The 16315-nt window shown below is 36.2% G+C and overlaps 1 protein-coding gene across 1 annotated transcript in view; it reads right to left on the bottom strand.

Annotated features, from left to right (window-relative positions):
- LOC131219330 (DExH-box ATP-dependent RNA helicase DExH14) overlaps positions 1 to 16315 on the bottom strand; it is a 148714-nt gene that overhangs the window by 90635 nt on the left and 41764 nt on the right. The window contains exons 17-20 of the mRNA XM_058214411.1: positions 16114 to 16245; positions 15966 to 16031; positions 13865 to 13930; positions 13618 to 13740 (exon numbers count right to left, since the gene is read on the bottom strand). Of these exons, the coding sequence (XP_058070394.1) occupies positions 13618 to 13740; positions 13865 to 13930; positions 15966 to 16031; positions 16114 to 16245 (387 nt within the window). The remainder of the gene's footprint in view (positions 1 to 13617; positions 13741 to 13864; positions 13931 to 15965; positions 16032 to 16113; positions 16246 to 16315) is intronic.

A 16315-nucleotide genomic window follows, 5' to 3' on the forward strand; every position in this document is an offset into this window, starting at 1 on the left:
TAGTCTGTTAATCTATGTGAGAATGAAACATGGCCAGAAATGTGTATTTTTTTCAATTCATTTACTTTTGCGTGTCTTAATTGTTGTAAGCTTGCATTTGTATTATATAAACTCATTTTGATTACTATTTGAGTGATTTCTTACAACAACGTATGCCTTTTGTCCGCCATTAAATGGAAACTTATTATTTAATGCTTTTTTTTTACAATTTTTTCATTCCTGAATATGTAAATATGTGTATTTAGGCATGTCTTGAAGTTTCACTGAAAAATTCCACCATTTTCTCCATGTTTCCCCCTTTTTCCCTGCATTTCCGGTTGTCGACGATATTTTCGGCGACAACAATATTATATCGTTGTCTCCGGCCAGCGAAACTTGTAGCGACACCAACAACTCAAACACTGATTACAAGATGTAATTTTATAGAGTTTAGAGAGAAACATCTTTGTACCAACGAAAATCAGTGAGTGTTCGACATCGTAGATTCATTAGTTGTTCTTTATTTTTCTCGAACATATCATCGATTGGACCGACAAAATGTTGAATAATATTAATAAGAAGAGCAGTGACTTAGTCGCCAATTTCTCTGCCATGCTCATCAAGAATAGGAATTCCTTTGGCATCAAGTTTGATAGTGTTGAATATTTCATCACGCTGATTTTGGGAAAGGTAATCTGTCCACCAACCAAATAGCTGACCAGTAAATCCTTGAGTTATGGCCATCGCCATATTGAGAATTGTATGGTGATAGACAATACAAGCATTTTGGTAAATTAACATTTGATTGCAAACTTGGAGTATTTGATATTCAGTCATTCCATCAATATTCCATTCATAAAGATGATTTCCATCAAAATGAAGGCGAGAAAAGGTTCGTGGTTCTTCTATGTGAAGATCAACAAGAGTAGGTCTTCAGTAATAATGTTTTGTTGGTTTGGCAATACTTTGGATTTGAGGTTGTTGCATTTGGAGGAATTGATTTTTGGCTTTCTCGATATCAGAAGTTTCTTATTCTGATTCTGACTCATCAGACTCAAAGAGTCTGATTCTTCTTGAGTAGAAATATCAGAGGATATATGAAGATTTTGGATTTCATGAGAAATATCATCTGAATGTGGTTCTTTGGTAAGAACATTAACAGATGGGTTTTTTGCCTTTTCTAGTTCTTTGGCTAGTTTGGCTACAAAGTCTGTACGAATTGTATTTGGATTGGGAAAGGCGGGTTTAATGGGTTCTTTTGGCAAAATGAAAGCAGAAGTTTTTCTTTGGGGTGAAGAAGAAGAAGTAGAAGAGGAAGAAGGTAACGAATTGTGTTGAAAAAGCATATGTTGTCCAAGAGTATGGAGAAAGGTATTAGTATAATTATTTTGTTCAACAATGGGAGCGAGATCGTTTGGAGTGATTGATCGATCTGCACTTAGTTTTTCAGCAATTTTTATTGGAGAGACAGTCGTGCCAGAGGTTTTAATTGGTTGAAAGGGAGGAAAAGTTTAGCTAATTTGGTCTCCTGCTTGAGATTCCCATTTTCTAGTGAGGTCTCTAAGCATTAAGATTTGTTTTGGACTGTCTGATTGAATGTCACTAAAGGTTTTAAACCAAGTGAAAAAAGGAATGGTAGTCTCTGTTTGGTTCATTTGAAGATACCATTTATCTTTAAGATCTTGTCTTATATTTGCAGGAACATTTTTGAAATACCATTTTGTTAATGGATGTTGTTGGAAATCCTTTTTTAGATAGTCAATATCTATTGTAAAGGAATTTGATTGGTTTTGGTAGGTGGCGGAGATCATATTGATCTAAGGAAAGTCGTTCTCAGAAGGATTATAATCATCTTCCTGTCGTTGATATCTTGGACTGAAGATGTGAGTAGGAATTACTTTTGGAGGATTTAAAGAATTTGGCAAAGTTTGAGTAGAACTTGATGATTCAGTTTGGTTATATTTGGCAAAAGAGAATATCTACAGATCCGTCTCTATTAGTTCTAATAATTTCGGGTTCTGTATTTACATTTAAGGGTTTTTCTAAAGCATCGTCAAGATGCCATCCTGAAAGATTGACATCTTCCCATTTTATTCTTTTTGGAGTTATGACATTATGTGCAAGGTTTGTCATTAACAAAGTGGTTAAACCTTTAATTTGGCCATCATATGCGGTTCCGGGTGAAACTGTTTTCATTAACTTGTAATATATACGGTAGGTTACTGCAATATTTTCACATCCGGGAAACATATCAAAACCTTTTGTATAAACTCCTAAGCGAAGGAATTTAAACAAATGGTTGTCACTCAAGAAGACAGAAAAGTTTGGAATACAATTGAAAAAAGTTGGACCATCGCTAAGACTGGCCTCAACTAATCCAATTAGAGAATCTTGGAATTGTCGAAATTGTCTATCTCAGAGAGAGACGAGAACAGAAGCTTGTAAACCCAATCGAGTTAAGGGTTTTATATCTACTTGGACAAGTCCAACATGAACATAATTATACTTATGAGAGTATTGAAGTTTTCGAGAAGAAAAGAGATCCGTATCTTCACTTTGATGAGATATAGGTCTAGTTTGTTCGACAGTTTTTACGATGAAGTCTGTTTCAATTCAAGAGATTCATCATTTTAGAAAGAACCTTCTCGATAAATTTCTTCAATAGGAACTTTTGGAATATGCCAATTTTGGAAGGATTGTTCGATATCAAAGAATCTAATCTCTTCTTGATTTTTGATAGGCATGGTTTCAGCATCAACTGTTTTGGCAATACTTGTTGATTCTATAGAAGATTTTGCAGAATCAAAATTACATTGGGTTGAAAACCATTTGGTTATTTTGGATGTAACACTTTTAGATATTGATTTACGAGAATTTTGGCTTGCAAAACTATTAGATCTGTCTAATTTTTTGGCAGATTTTTCTGAAACGGATTTTTGATCGAAATCCATTATTACAAAACAAAAGTAAGACGAGTGGCTTGTCAATATTATATATCCCAACAAGGCACCTGAACATAAGGCAAATAGGGAAATTACGACAAGGGAGCCTCGAACCTCTTCTTAACTCTGATTTTGTAAATATGAATTCAGAAATTAAATCAGTTGCAAAAAGATTTGCCGAGAATTAAATAGATCTATAAAAGAAAAGATAGAAGAGCAAATACGTTTATAATTAAAAAAAGATAAACAACAAAACATGAAAACTGCTTACAAGTTGGCTCTAATACCAAATCTGGCAGGATCGGCTTGTAGCAGTAATTGTAGCAGTAAATCTTACACCAACACAGAAGAACACTCTAGCTTGCTATTCAAGCTCTTATTGGGACTAAACTTGAATTCGCTAATCGAATTCTTGCTTTTACAAGCTCAGCACACATCTCTTTATATAGAGATTAAAAGAACTATCCAAAGGCGGTATATACAAAACGGTGGGTACAACCTATGGGTGAATAGTACCCAGTTTTGGACAGCTGTTTGGTTTTACTGTAGAAACAGTTAGCTTTTGGCATTTTGGCGTGATTTGTAACAGTAGCCTTTTGGACGTTTGTGATAAGGGAGGTTTTTTAGCGGTGTTTGTGCCTTTTGATTTTTGGCGTGTTGCGATGATGAAGATTCTTTGGCAGGGTCGGTGCTTTTGATTTTTGGCGTGTTGCGATGATGAAGATCTTTTGGCAGGGTCGGTGCTTTTGGCGCTGTCGGTGCTTTTGAATTTTTGGCGTAAATTTTGCGTTAGAAGAAAACATCAGCTTCAAGATCATCTTCTGGTGCTGCAGTAGAACTCTCTTCAGACTCAAGATACATAGACCCATGGAGACTAGAAACTTGATCTTGAAGAGCAATAAACGCAAACTTGATTTCAGCTAATTCTTTCTTCAAATTGGCTGCTTCATCAGGCTTTGAGGAAGAAATAACTTCTTTGAAGGTCTTTGGCAATTCCTTCGGGACGATTAATGGCTTAATTGCTTCAAGAACTATGTCACAATCAAATTTGTTCCACCATTTGCTGTAGGTAGTTTGGAAGAGAACTTTGGCATTTTGATATTCTAAAGGTAAAACTTTGTATTTCCACTTCAGAATCCATGGAAGTCCATGGTTGGCATGATACGACATTACAGAATGAGCAGGGAACTCTGGATTCTGTAATTTTTCCATTTTAGCATAATGTGTAAGGAGGGTATTTGGCAAAACTGAAGATTCCCCTCCAAACAGTGTCCACCATTGCGTATAAAACCAAGGAGGAATTTCTTTGGTATATGGTCTTGAGAAATTCAAAAACCAAGAATGTCCTTTTTCGGAATTTTGGAAGAGGAGAGCATATTTCCATGCTATCATATAGTCCCAGTAGGTAAAAGAATGGGACTACCCATTTGGACTTTGGACATTACAGTAATGAGAAAGAGATTTTCCCCATTCATTTTGGCTGATAATATTCAAAATTTTCATTTTGGAAAAGGAATATTCTGATTGATTTTTGTTAGTGCGATGTTCAAAGATCGCACTATTTGTTTGGACCAGAATGGCTTCATAAAATCTTCTTGAGAGATTTGGATGTTTTGGATGGAAATGATTTTGGGGTAAGAAGATTTCAAAATAAGAACATCTTCTGGTAATTTGTCAAGTTCAAGGTCTAGGGTTAAAACCCTATGATTTCCTTTCAACTGAAATTCTTCCATTTGTTGAGAGGTATTTGGCAGAATGTTTGGCTGTTTCTTCTCAGTATTGCGAGGAAGAAGAGGAAAAAAGGTGTTGGAAATTTCAAGTTCTAGTTTTTCTTTTCATTTGGCTTTGGCCTTTTGAGGTTTTAGCGACATGTTTTGGTTTTCCTGTAGGAATTCGCGAGAAAGAAAATCAGGTAAAGAATTCGCTTTTCCTTGAATGAATTCGATGTCAAAATCAAAAATGGCTAAAAGAGCTTGCCATCTTGCAAAAATTTGTTTTGAAGCAAGATGTTTTACATGCATACATTATACATAAGCAAAGAAACATCCATAATGCAAATGCATACATTATACATTGATCCATCCATGCATCCAATCCGTCCATTCATCCATCCACCCGTCCAACAATCCATTCTCCAAAGAAACATGCATAATGCAAATGCATACATTATAAATCGATCCATCCATGCATCCAATCCATCCATTCATCCATCCACCCATCCAACCAAACCATCCATCCTCCATCACATCCATCCAATCATCCCTTAAGCCAGCTAGCCATCCATCCATCTAAACAACCATTCATCCATCACATCCATCCATCTGTCACATCCAACCATCCATCCCATCCAACCATCCATCCATCCATCCCATCCAAACAATCATCCATCTATCCAACAATCACATCCATCCATCCATCTATCCAACCATCACATCCATCCATCTATCCATCTATCCATCCATGCCATCGACCCATCCATCCCATCGACCCATCCATCTGTCCATCCATCCCATCCTACCAATCCAACCATCCATCCATCCTATCTATCCATCCATCCCACCCAACCATTCAAAGAACCATCCATCCATCCCATTTATACATCCATCCATCCATCCAAACAACCACACATACGCACATACATACATTGCATGATATATCTTACATTTTAAAATATTTTTTACATTTAACGAATTATTTTTTTGTAATTTTCAAAAATGTAAAAATAATAATAATAATAATTTAATCTTTTTTCCTTTAAATGGGCCCCCAATGGGTCCTCATGGATCCCATCTAGGTTAGCCTATCCATTAGTCATGATCATTTAAAAAATGGGACCCATTGGGCCCCATCTAAAGAAAAAATGATTAAATAATTAAATTAACATTAAACAAATAATTTTCAATAATATAAAAAATTCAGGAAAAATAATTTTATTTTATTTTATTTTTAAAAAAAAAAACGTGGGGGGGGGGGGGAATTTGGTATTTTGGGAAGAAATTGGGGAAAAATCGTATTTTCCCCAATTTTTCCAAAATCAAAGACATTAAATTCAATCCCATATCTCTTGATTTTTCACTTCAAATCCATGTCATGCGTGAGAGTCGTGCATAAAAATGGATTTGAAGCTAAATCCATGGTTAAATAGAAGGGAAAAAAGAAGAAGGTATTTTAAGGATTTATTCAAACCTCCATATTCTGGGCCACCCAAGCTTCAATCTCTGATTTTGGCCCCCAATCAGTTGTTTAATCCACTAAGCTTAGACAAGAGTCGCGATTTTTACTCCACGACTAAGATTTGAAGTCTTTCCATCTCCCTTCGTTTTTCCTTTTATTTCTTTGTTTTTTTTTTTTTGCAATTTTTGGATGATTTACGTAGGTGCACTATCGAGTTGCAGTGCTTGGTGATAACATATCGACAAAATCAAGAGGTGTGGGTTGTTGGCTACATCCATTGAAGGTGGTAGGGGTTGATTTTAGCACCGACAATGAGTAATATCTAAAAAATCGATATTTTCTATGAAATCTCGCCGACAGTAGGAAACGAATCGAAAAAGGGATTTTCAGAATTGCAGCTCTAGCGATACCGATAATTTCACCGAAATTATCAATTTTAAGCGACAACTCAAAACATTGGAGATAATATTAGCAATATTATCAATAATATCAACTTTCATGCAGTGTAATTCCACAGGACACCAACTTTCATGCAGTCCAACTGTACAAAGGGGTGAGAACAATACAGAAAAAGAAATGCAAACAACATAGCATTTAGTACCAGTGTCCAAATTATCGCTAATATCAGCGATAATATTCACAATATTATCGATAATATCCACATCGCCAGCCAAACAATATGTATAAAGGGGGGATGCTAATTTTTTCTAGATATCAAAGATAAGAACATATGCATCGCCAATGTATCAATGGCTTTAAATATCCTTACGACGCCAGTATAAATCTTCCCATGTGTCAGCGATATCATCACCGACACAGGGGCTTCTTGAAACCTGTGAAATTCTTAGAAAAAAAAAAAATCTTTAAATTTTGGGAAATTTGTATTTTTGAGATTTGTTTCTCTATTTTTCTTTCCTTCTTTCTCTCCTTCTTCTTCTTTTTAGGATTTGGATCTTAAGCAGATTTTGACAAGTCCTCTTTGTTTTTTGTGAATCAGAGCTCAAACTTGGAAGAGAAATTGTCACTCGAGAGTAGAAGTAGGCTCGAACTCAAAAGGTGAGAAATTTTTGAAATAAACCATCTTTTTCTTAAGATCGCATGTATTTCACTAGAAATTCATGTCTATGCATGATTTTCATGCAAAGATATAAATTTGAGTTGAAATTTTCAACATTAGGGAGGTGGAAATTGGGGAATTCCCAATTTCCTCCATTTCTCCCTAAAACTAGTAATCAAAGAGTGAGATTTGATATGTTGATGAGAGGTGGCCGATCCATCGCTTCACCAAAACAAAACATTTTTCAGAAAAAAAAAATATTATTATTTAAATTTACAAAATGAAATAAAACATTTGTTTTATTTGAAAAAATAATTATGCTTTGTCATTAAGTACTTACTACTTTTTTGTATTTATGGATGGATGTTGATGAGTGATGTGTTGCATTTTATTTTATTTTTGAGAAAAAATAAATTTACTGTATTTTTTTTATTTTCTTGAAAGATGATAATTTCGTTAAAAGGCCACAACCAATACGTACAAAAGAATAGAAGGAACCAAATCAAACAAACACTACTGCCAACCCAATAGAAATTGAAACAAACTATTCGAACCCAAAACCCATTCTATAACAAAAGTTTTAGCCCTCCTGAAAACGTACATCGCTTTCTCATTCCTGTTCTTGAAACAGCGGCCATTTCTTTCTAGCCATAATGACCACAGACCCACTAGACAACTCAGCCTCCATATCCTTTTATCTGATTTCCTTGTACCCCCTCAATGCCATGATAGAAGAAAATTGTCTATAGAGCCCGGGAGCACCCAAAGTACCCAAAAAGCCGGAAGAAAAGGTCCCACACCTCCCTAGCGAAAGGACAATGAAGGAACATGTTGTTCACTGATTCTGCATCTTGAAAACAAAGAAGGCATACATTCGGAAGAACCGTATTCCTCTTAAGGTCAAAAAAAAAAATATTGTATTGATATAAAAATAATGAAAAAAGAAAAACTGTTTATTTCTAGAAATAATTACGTTATTTCATAACTATGTATGCATGTATGTATTGATGGATGAATTGATAGAAGCATGAATGCATGTATTATGTCTGCATGTAGGAATGGATGTATGTATGTATGTATGCTTGGATGGATGAAGGGATCGTGTATGTATCTATGCACGTGTGCATGGATGGATGGGTCATCAAGTGTTTTTTTTCCAACAACACAAGGTTTATGCCCATATTAAATGAATCTTATTATGTGTGGTTGTCTTTTGCAATATTTTGACTCTTAAACATGTACATATGTCATTTTAACATATTCTGAAGTTCAAAAAAAAAAAAAAATCCACCTCTTCCTAATTTTTCCCTCAATCAGAGATATTTTTCCAAACATTGGCGATAATGCATGCTTCCATATCCCCGATCATCGATACATGTAACAATACCGACACTTCGAACACTGTTTAGTACCAAACTCAGTCTCAAGTCAACTAATTCCACGAGAGATTAAATGGGCATTTTCTATTCTAATTGGTGGTTAAGGTGAGGTTTAAGTGTTAAAAGATTATGGGGTAGTCTTAGAAACATCTGGGACCACAGAACTTGAACTTTTACCATTGTTGGAGCTTTAGGCCTCAAACACACAGGTGGGACTATGGTGGCCCACATCATCTTAAGAGGTGGTGATGAGGACATCCGAGCACCATACCTGACATGGGGCCCACTTGGCCCAATTCACATTCCTAGCCACGTTGAAGACCCCACGTCCATGTTCATGCATCTTTGAAGACCCCACACTAAGAATATGCACCTGGGCTACATATAGGAGCTTGATGGACACATCGGACTATTGGATTGGGTGGACATGATGATCGGACCGTTGGATCATCATCATCGAACATCTTGATCGTGGACTCCCATGGGCCACAAAAAAGTTTAGTTGTTTAGATTATTTACATGTTTCGTCATTTTTTATATAGCTTATATTTGTGTTGACATTAGGGAGTTAGGAACAAATTTTAATTTATAAAGCGTCTTTATGTTGAGAATCTTATCTAAGAGTGCCTTTTTGTAAAAGGTCTTTTCTAGTACTATAAAAAAGAAAAGGGGGATATGTGGAGCCCAAATGCCATTATTTTGAAAAAAAAAAACACAAGCTTTGTGTTTTCTCTTCTTCATGTGATTTGAATAATACTCCATGTGATTTGGAGCTTGGGCGTGGTGTGAATCAATTCCCCCTTCAACGGAAGTGCAAGGCTTCCATCTATCATCTTCATTCTCTCTTCCTTTCTATCTAAAAGATGTATTTTTCTAAAAACTTCATCTCTCTTCTTCCCTTCCTATCCAAATCATCTTTTTCTTCAACTTTTCATCATCCAACTTCAACCCCAACTGAAATTAACCATTGAGGACCCCAAAATTCCTAACTTCCCTTCATCCAAAACCTTAATTTCCCTCTACCAATACCTAAATTCATCAATCCCTTTAACCAATTCACCCAATTTATTCCTAATTCCATCTTTTTCCCAAATTCTAAAAAAACCTTAATTCCAAATTTTAGATTTTCTCCTTCCTAACCCTAATCATAGAACCTACAAGTTAGTCCCTTGAGCGTGGAATATGCCTATACTAAATTGGAAGTTCCATCCTTCCATCGGGCCTAGTTTTAATTGATTTATGTGATTTCTTAGCATGCGGGCATGTGATTTCTTAGCATACAAGCATGTGATTTAGGTTAAATCAGATTTTATTTCTTATTATTTACTTTTAATTACGTGGTGGGTTAGCATCTTTTGTTAATTGAATTACTTTATGGACTCTTTCATAATCTCCACATTGCATGCTAACATTGAATCAAGTGTCCTGCATTAGGTGGCCAAGTGGCCAGGCCTTTGGTTTGTTAAGCATTCAAGTAGAATGAAAGCGGTGAACATAGAGACCAAGCCTATCTATGAAATAAGGATGTTGAGCTACAAAGTAGAGACTAGAGAGTAGATGGGTAAGATCTCTAACTTTGGTTCCTCTAGACGAATTCGAAGTCACATTAGATATGGAATTCCTGAGTTTGTTAAAAGCAATTTCGTCGGTGTAAGTTGATCCCTCATTCGCTCTCTAAAATTGTCAATTTTTGTTTTGACTTGATGGTTCATTAAATAAATCATTAGATTGTTATCTGAATACATGTACACGTATGAAGTATGAGAAGGTTAAGAAGATTAACTACAAAAAAGACCATTAAGGGGCACTGCCATTTTGTCAATATCATTTAAAGGGATTTGGGCATCATCAAACCTTTCCAAAAGATAAACAAACTATTTTTCCATCCTTAATGTGTCTTGTAGAGGATCAAACCTTTCCAAAAGCTAAACAATTTATTTTTCTATCCTTAGGAGTATCATATAGAGACTTGATAAAGAAGAACTAAGGCAAAAGCCCATCAAAAACAACGACACGAAAAAATAAATAAATAAAATAAAAATAAAATAAAAATTGAATCTATCAGTCAAGGATATATTATTAGCACTAAACAAAAAGAAGATACAGAAAAGCAGGAGTAGGATGATGAGGAATCATCCCGCACCCCATCAACAAAGAAAAACTACAAAACACCCACAATAAATTCCCAATCACAATACCTAAATTGATTATTACCAAAAGCCAACATGATCAAGCGCCCTTTCGCCTTTTGAAACAAATACATATCCCTTTTGGCCCTTTAAAAAAACCTTATCTACACCCCTTGACCTTGACCACATGGAGGATAGTAGAGCTAGTTGCCAAATATATATATATATATATATAGATGAACCAATTTTAGTAAAGCTGGAGGCCAAAAAGGAAAAGAAAAAATGTAAAGGGGGGTAACAAACAAAACCTACGCCCACTCCCTAATATATAAAGCCACCCGATTAAACCCCTATAACAGAACCCCTTAGGTTACGGAAGCAGCAATTGTTTCTTTCGAGCCAGATGGACCAAAAAATGGCAAGAGCATCGCAATCCTCCACCTCACTACTCCAAGCAAACCCCCTTGTCCTACCTCCAAGGAAGAGCTATTTGCTTTTCCAAGGGGATAACTTCCTCTCCATTCTCTCCACCACCCTGTTCTATAGATGCAAAGCAAGTTTACCCAAGCACAGCGAGAGGCCTAGGTTAGTCGAGGGAAAAGAACCAGCCTCACAACCAAAAATCTCAACGAGCTGGACAATCATATAGCTTGAGAGATATTAACACCGAGCAGTTCATTCTTAGCGACATTAATGTTAAGGCCAGAAACTACCTTGAACCATCTGATAGCAATCCACAAGGTAACCATTTTAAACTTAGAAGCCTCACAAAAGAGGAGGGTATCATCTGCAAATTGGGGATGGTTTATAGTCTTGAGGGAAACTAACAACCTTAAAGCCTTCAAAAAGACCCCCTCCTTGCCCTTTAGAAAGCATTCTACTAAGGACCTCTGTCACAACAACAAAGAGAAAGGGAGAAACAGGATCCCCTTGGCAAAGACCCTAAGTGGCTTTTTTTAAAAAAAACAAGCAGGGACCCCATTAATACTTTCATTATTTTTTCTCGATTCTCCCACTTCCATGTTAAGTCATGGCTTTAATTGATCCGAGTATAACCCATTGCGGTTCGAATAGGCCTGTGAGATACATCCACATATTAGATGCAAAATTGCAATGGATGAATAGGTAATCAACAATCTTAGCATCCTTGAGGAAAAGAGAAGTAGAGAAAACACATTCATGATATCATATTCCTTCTTAGGAGAGTATCGATGATCAACACTCTATTCTTAGTGGCTAACCAGCAAAAAGCAACCACTCACGAGGGACCATGGAAGCATCATAAATGTGCAAAGAATCCATTTGGCCAAATCTCCCACTTGATCTTGTAGGACTCCATAGTGAAAGGCCTAATATTTCTCCCTTCCATCACCTACCAGCAACATTGGGGAAATGGCCAACTGCCTCGGACAGTTTTAAAGCCGAATACACTACTCTAACTTATTGTCTATGATACTTCTTCACAAGGTTGGGGCCCAAGTTGCCACATCCCTTGATGAGCTAAAGCACTGAGAAATTAATTCCCTTGAATGTTTTCATGTAATTAAAATATATTATAAACTTAAAGATTTGAAAACAATTGATTTTTAAAACTCACCCTATCCAAGACCAGCATATGCCTCAGTGTCCTAGTTATATAGTCTAGGCTGCAACCACACCATCGTCAAGTAGCCGCCTTGGCCCATGCAGCCTGAGATATCAAAATCCTGCTGCTCACTTTTCTAACCTAACTCCAGGTAGGCATGACCTACAGTTATGCTGCCATAGTTTACAGAATCAAATTGGAATATGCCAAACAAATTTTGCAAGGTACAACCAATGTTATAAGTATCAACGATATCAGCCAATATATCCCATGATAAATCTTGTATCCCACCTGTGCGATACGAAACACACAAGTAGTGGGATATATCCTACATTTTCGATCCAGTGAGAGTTTTTTATTTTTGATCATTTTTCTATAAATCATGTTGAATCGGTGTCAAATTGTTACAAATCCATGATTTTTCATGTTTTGCATTAAAAATCATGGATTGGGAGCTTTGATTTCGACATTTGGTGATGGGCCGAGTTGTGGAAAATTGAAAAGAAAAATCAAAATTTTCCAATTTCTTACAAATCGGTTGCAATCTTTGAATCCAAACATAAAATCAAATATGTATGTAACCTGATCTAGCGATTCTTCTTTTACTTTTGAATGTATTGCTTGTGTTTCCACACGTCTTCTTACAGTTATAAATTATATGAATAGAATTTGAATATAATTGCATCAATTCAGTTAAACAACGCATAAATTAGGACCCCATACAAAGAAATCCTATCGTGTGCACTTGTTTTTTGTAATGTTTTGATTTATAAGTGTGTATTGATGTCTTTTTTAACAATCACTGAAGTTTCATGGAAAAATTCGACCAATTTCCCAATGTTTCCCCATGTTTCCAACAACAGCGATACATTGCGCAATACAACTGATATATTCCATGTGATAACCAATACGTATCCGTACCCCAAAGGTGCGATACGTAACACAATACCGATATTTCGAACACAAGGTACAACTACTATTTGACGTATTCAGATTTTTCACTGTTGGTCTTTCATAGTTATGAAATGCTAACAAAAAAAATGAAAAGAAAATAGATTCACCAATTTTTTGTTAAGAGTGAGAGACTATAAGCAGGAATAGGTCTGCCGAGTGCTGCGGAACTTCTAAAGAATTAAGTAAAACATATCTGCTAAAAAAAATTGATCAAAAACGTAAGATATGTTAATCATAACTATCAAAGAACTAAGAGGTAACAACCTACAATTGCTTGAGATTAACAACAGGGTGCATGTTTTGGATTTCCATCCCACAGCATTAAACTGTACAGAGCAGCCAAGTTTTAACAGTACGAAGTACAAACAGTTCAAATGCCCTATAATCCAAGTGACAGAGAAACAATGAAATCACTTACCTGACTCTCTATGGGGAGTTGACTCGTCAGTAATCTTAAATAGTAGGCCAGCTTGTCATGAGATGTTAAGATAATTCCTTCACCGCTTTTGTCAAACTGTGGTCTTCCAGCACGTCCAAAGATCTAAAACAAGGATTTTGGAAGGAAAGAGTAGATTGTTCAAAAGATGTATAACTAAACAACTGAACCTCACATCAGCCTGCAGCCATATGTTTTCTACGCTGTTCGTGGGGGACTTATGTATCACCTGCATAACATCAAGCATGCCCAGATCTCGCCATCCACCAGCCTTTGGATCATATATTTGAGTACCCTGAAGCAACCACACAGAGATGTATAACAATTGACAAGAGTTACAGGCCTGTCTGGATGTACCTCTGAATGAAAATAAAATGGAATGAAGCCTGAACCCATACATAACATTGCTGATGGAGATCTGCTTTGACATCACACAAAATGTGGATGGCAGGATGAACTGAACTCTGCCGTCTGCAAAATCTACTCCAAAATGAGAATGCAATGATATTGGCCCCTTATCATCACATTCTCATTCTGAGTAAAGGACATGAGCCACTCACACCATAAGATATGCACTAACTGATACAACTTCCGCAAAATGCAAATAATATGCGACAAACACCATCTGTCTATCATATTATAATATGATATCCATAGTATCCAACGAAAACCCTACAGCATTTGGATTGATCAGCATGCCTTATCAAGCCAGGATTTAAAAATAATAATAATAATAATTGTTTCCCATGTCAAGTAAAGATCCTTCAAAAGAACTAGCGTGCCGAGGCAGCATTCAGCATTTCTGTTTTTCAATATTTAAGTAGCACGAATCCCCAATACATTGACACAGAAACATAATTTGGTGCTCTCTTTAATAACAGAATCATAAATGATACCCTGAATAGTTTGTGTATGACATAAGATGCTGTTAATTGATAAATTTCCAAAAGTAGACTGGCAACCCAACAGGCAAGGTTGCAGATTAGATTGTGCCAGTAAATCCATGCATGGTAATGTCTAGTGCAGCCAAATTTCCACCAAAATATTTAACAAGAAACATTGCCATTGGTGAGGTAAAAGGAATAACAAGTTGGAAATTTGAAATGCTCAGTTGACTGACTTGGAATAAAAGTAGACTGTTTTGTCTGGAAAAATGATCCCCCAATTTGTACGGGGATGAGCATGTATGAGACCCATGTCCTTTTCACTGCCAGTCCAATTAATAAACAGGGTTCTACATCATTGCCTCCTCACATGGCTACTACGAAATATATTGACGTGTAATTATAGAGAAATACCTGATATAGTTGAAAACAAAATGTTTATTTGGTTCTATTACAGTAAGGAACCAGCTTGAAGGAAATGAATTAAGGATAAGGCCCACCATTACAAAATCAATTGCTAATGAATTCTTTATGTAATAATGAAACGAAGAAGGCAGCAGCAAAAATAGTAGCAAACTTACAAAACTTCAAAACCACCAAAAGAAGCAGAACATTTAAGAACAAGATAATCGTGAAACTTAGATGGAGCAGAACCATAAAAGACATTCAAACAATGTAGTAATCAAGCCCAGAACTAGTAAATGGTCAGAATCAATTGAATCATGAAGCAAGGGCTGGGAGCAGCCCATACATAAAATGTTGACATTAAATGCACCCGACAATAGAAGAAGAGAAGTAGATGGAGCATTCTCAAACAGAACACTGAAGATTAGGACCAGAGGTGCCTGACCATGTGAAATTTCTAGAAAGGAAATTTTGGAGAATGAATATCAAAAGTTCAGGATTTTGTTGGTAAACATCTATTGGTGGGTTCAACTACTAGAGAACAACCTCTCATGTGTGAGTGCTTTGTGCTAAGCAGTTTTCCAGCAATTGCCCCTACAGGACCATTGCTTGCTCACCCTTTAGGCTGTATGTAATAGTTGGCTAGCAGTTGATTCAGGGCAGAACTCTATTGGCATATGATTCATCTAAATCTGAACTTTGTTATGGTTGGCTCCAAGAGCGCATGTAGAAAAGGAAGGTTAGCATCTGTTAGACAGCTGTTTGTACCTAATGTGTCTGACTGATACACAACCGCTTACTAGTATTAGTGCAACAGATTAGTAAGTTCAGTCACTATTAAGCAACATAAAAACAACAATTTTACCTTGGGTAATAAAAAGAAAAAGTAGTCAAGGCAATCCTAGATACCAACTACATAAAAGATGGAGTAACTGAAATCAGAAGCTGGAATGTTAACATAGACAATTTGAACAACATGAAATTTAACCATAATAGTTTGCATACTTCAATTTAATACCCAGGTTGTGTTCTTGTACCAACCTTTATGACAACTGTGTGAGCAGGTAGGTTTACTCCCCATGCCAAAGTTGCAGTGCATACAAGGACCTGAAACCGGTATGAAGGCATAATTTTACCAAAGCCAGCATACAGTGTTCTAAGACTAAGAGAAAAAGAGACAAGGATGTACTTTGAGGATGCCCTGGGAGAAAAGGCGTTCCGTCAGGCCTCTATCAGAACGTAACATCCCAGCATGGTGAATACCAATGGAAGAATCAAATAACTCAACAAGTTCTCTGTTTCTGGACTTTTGTACCTCCCTCTGACATGATTAAAACCAGTACATAAAAACAATGTGTAACACTTATTTAACAATGTGTGACAATTACCTT

This window comes from Magnolia sinica, chromosome 11, assembly GCF_029962835.1.
Source record: "Magnolia sinica isolate HGM2019 chromosome 11, MsV1, whole genome shotgun sequence".
In the NCBI taxonomy this organism is placed as follows: domain Eukaryota; kingdom Viridiplantae; phylum Streptophyta; class Magnoliopsida; order Magnoliales; family Magnoliaceae; genus Magnolia; species Magnolia sinica.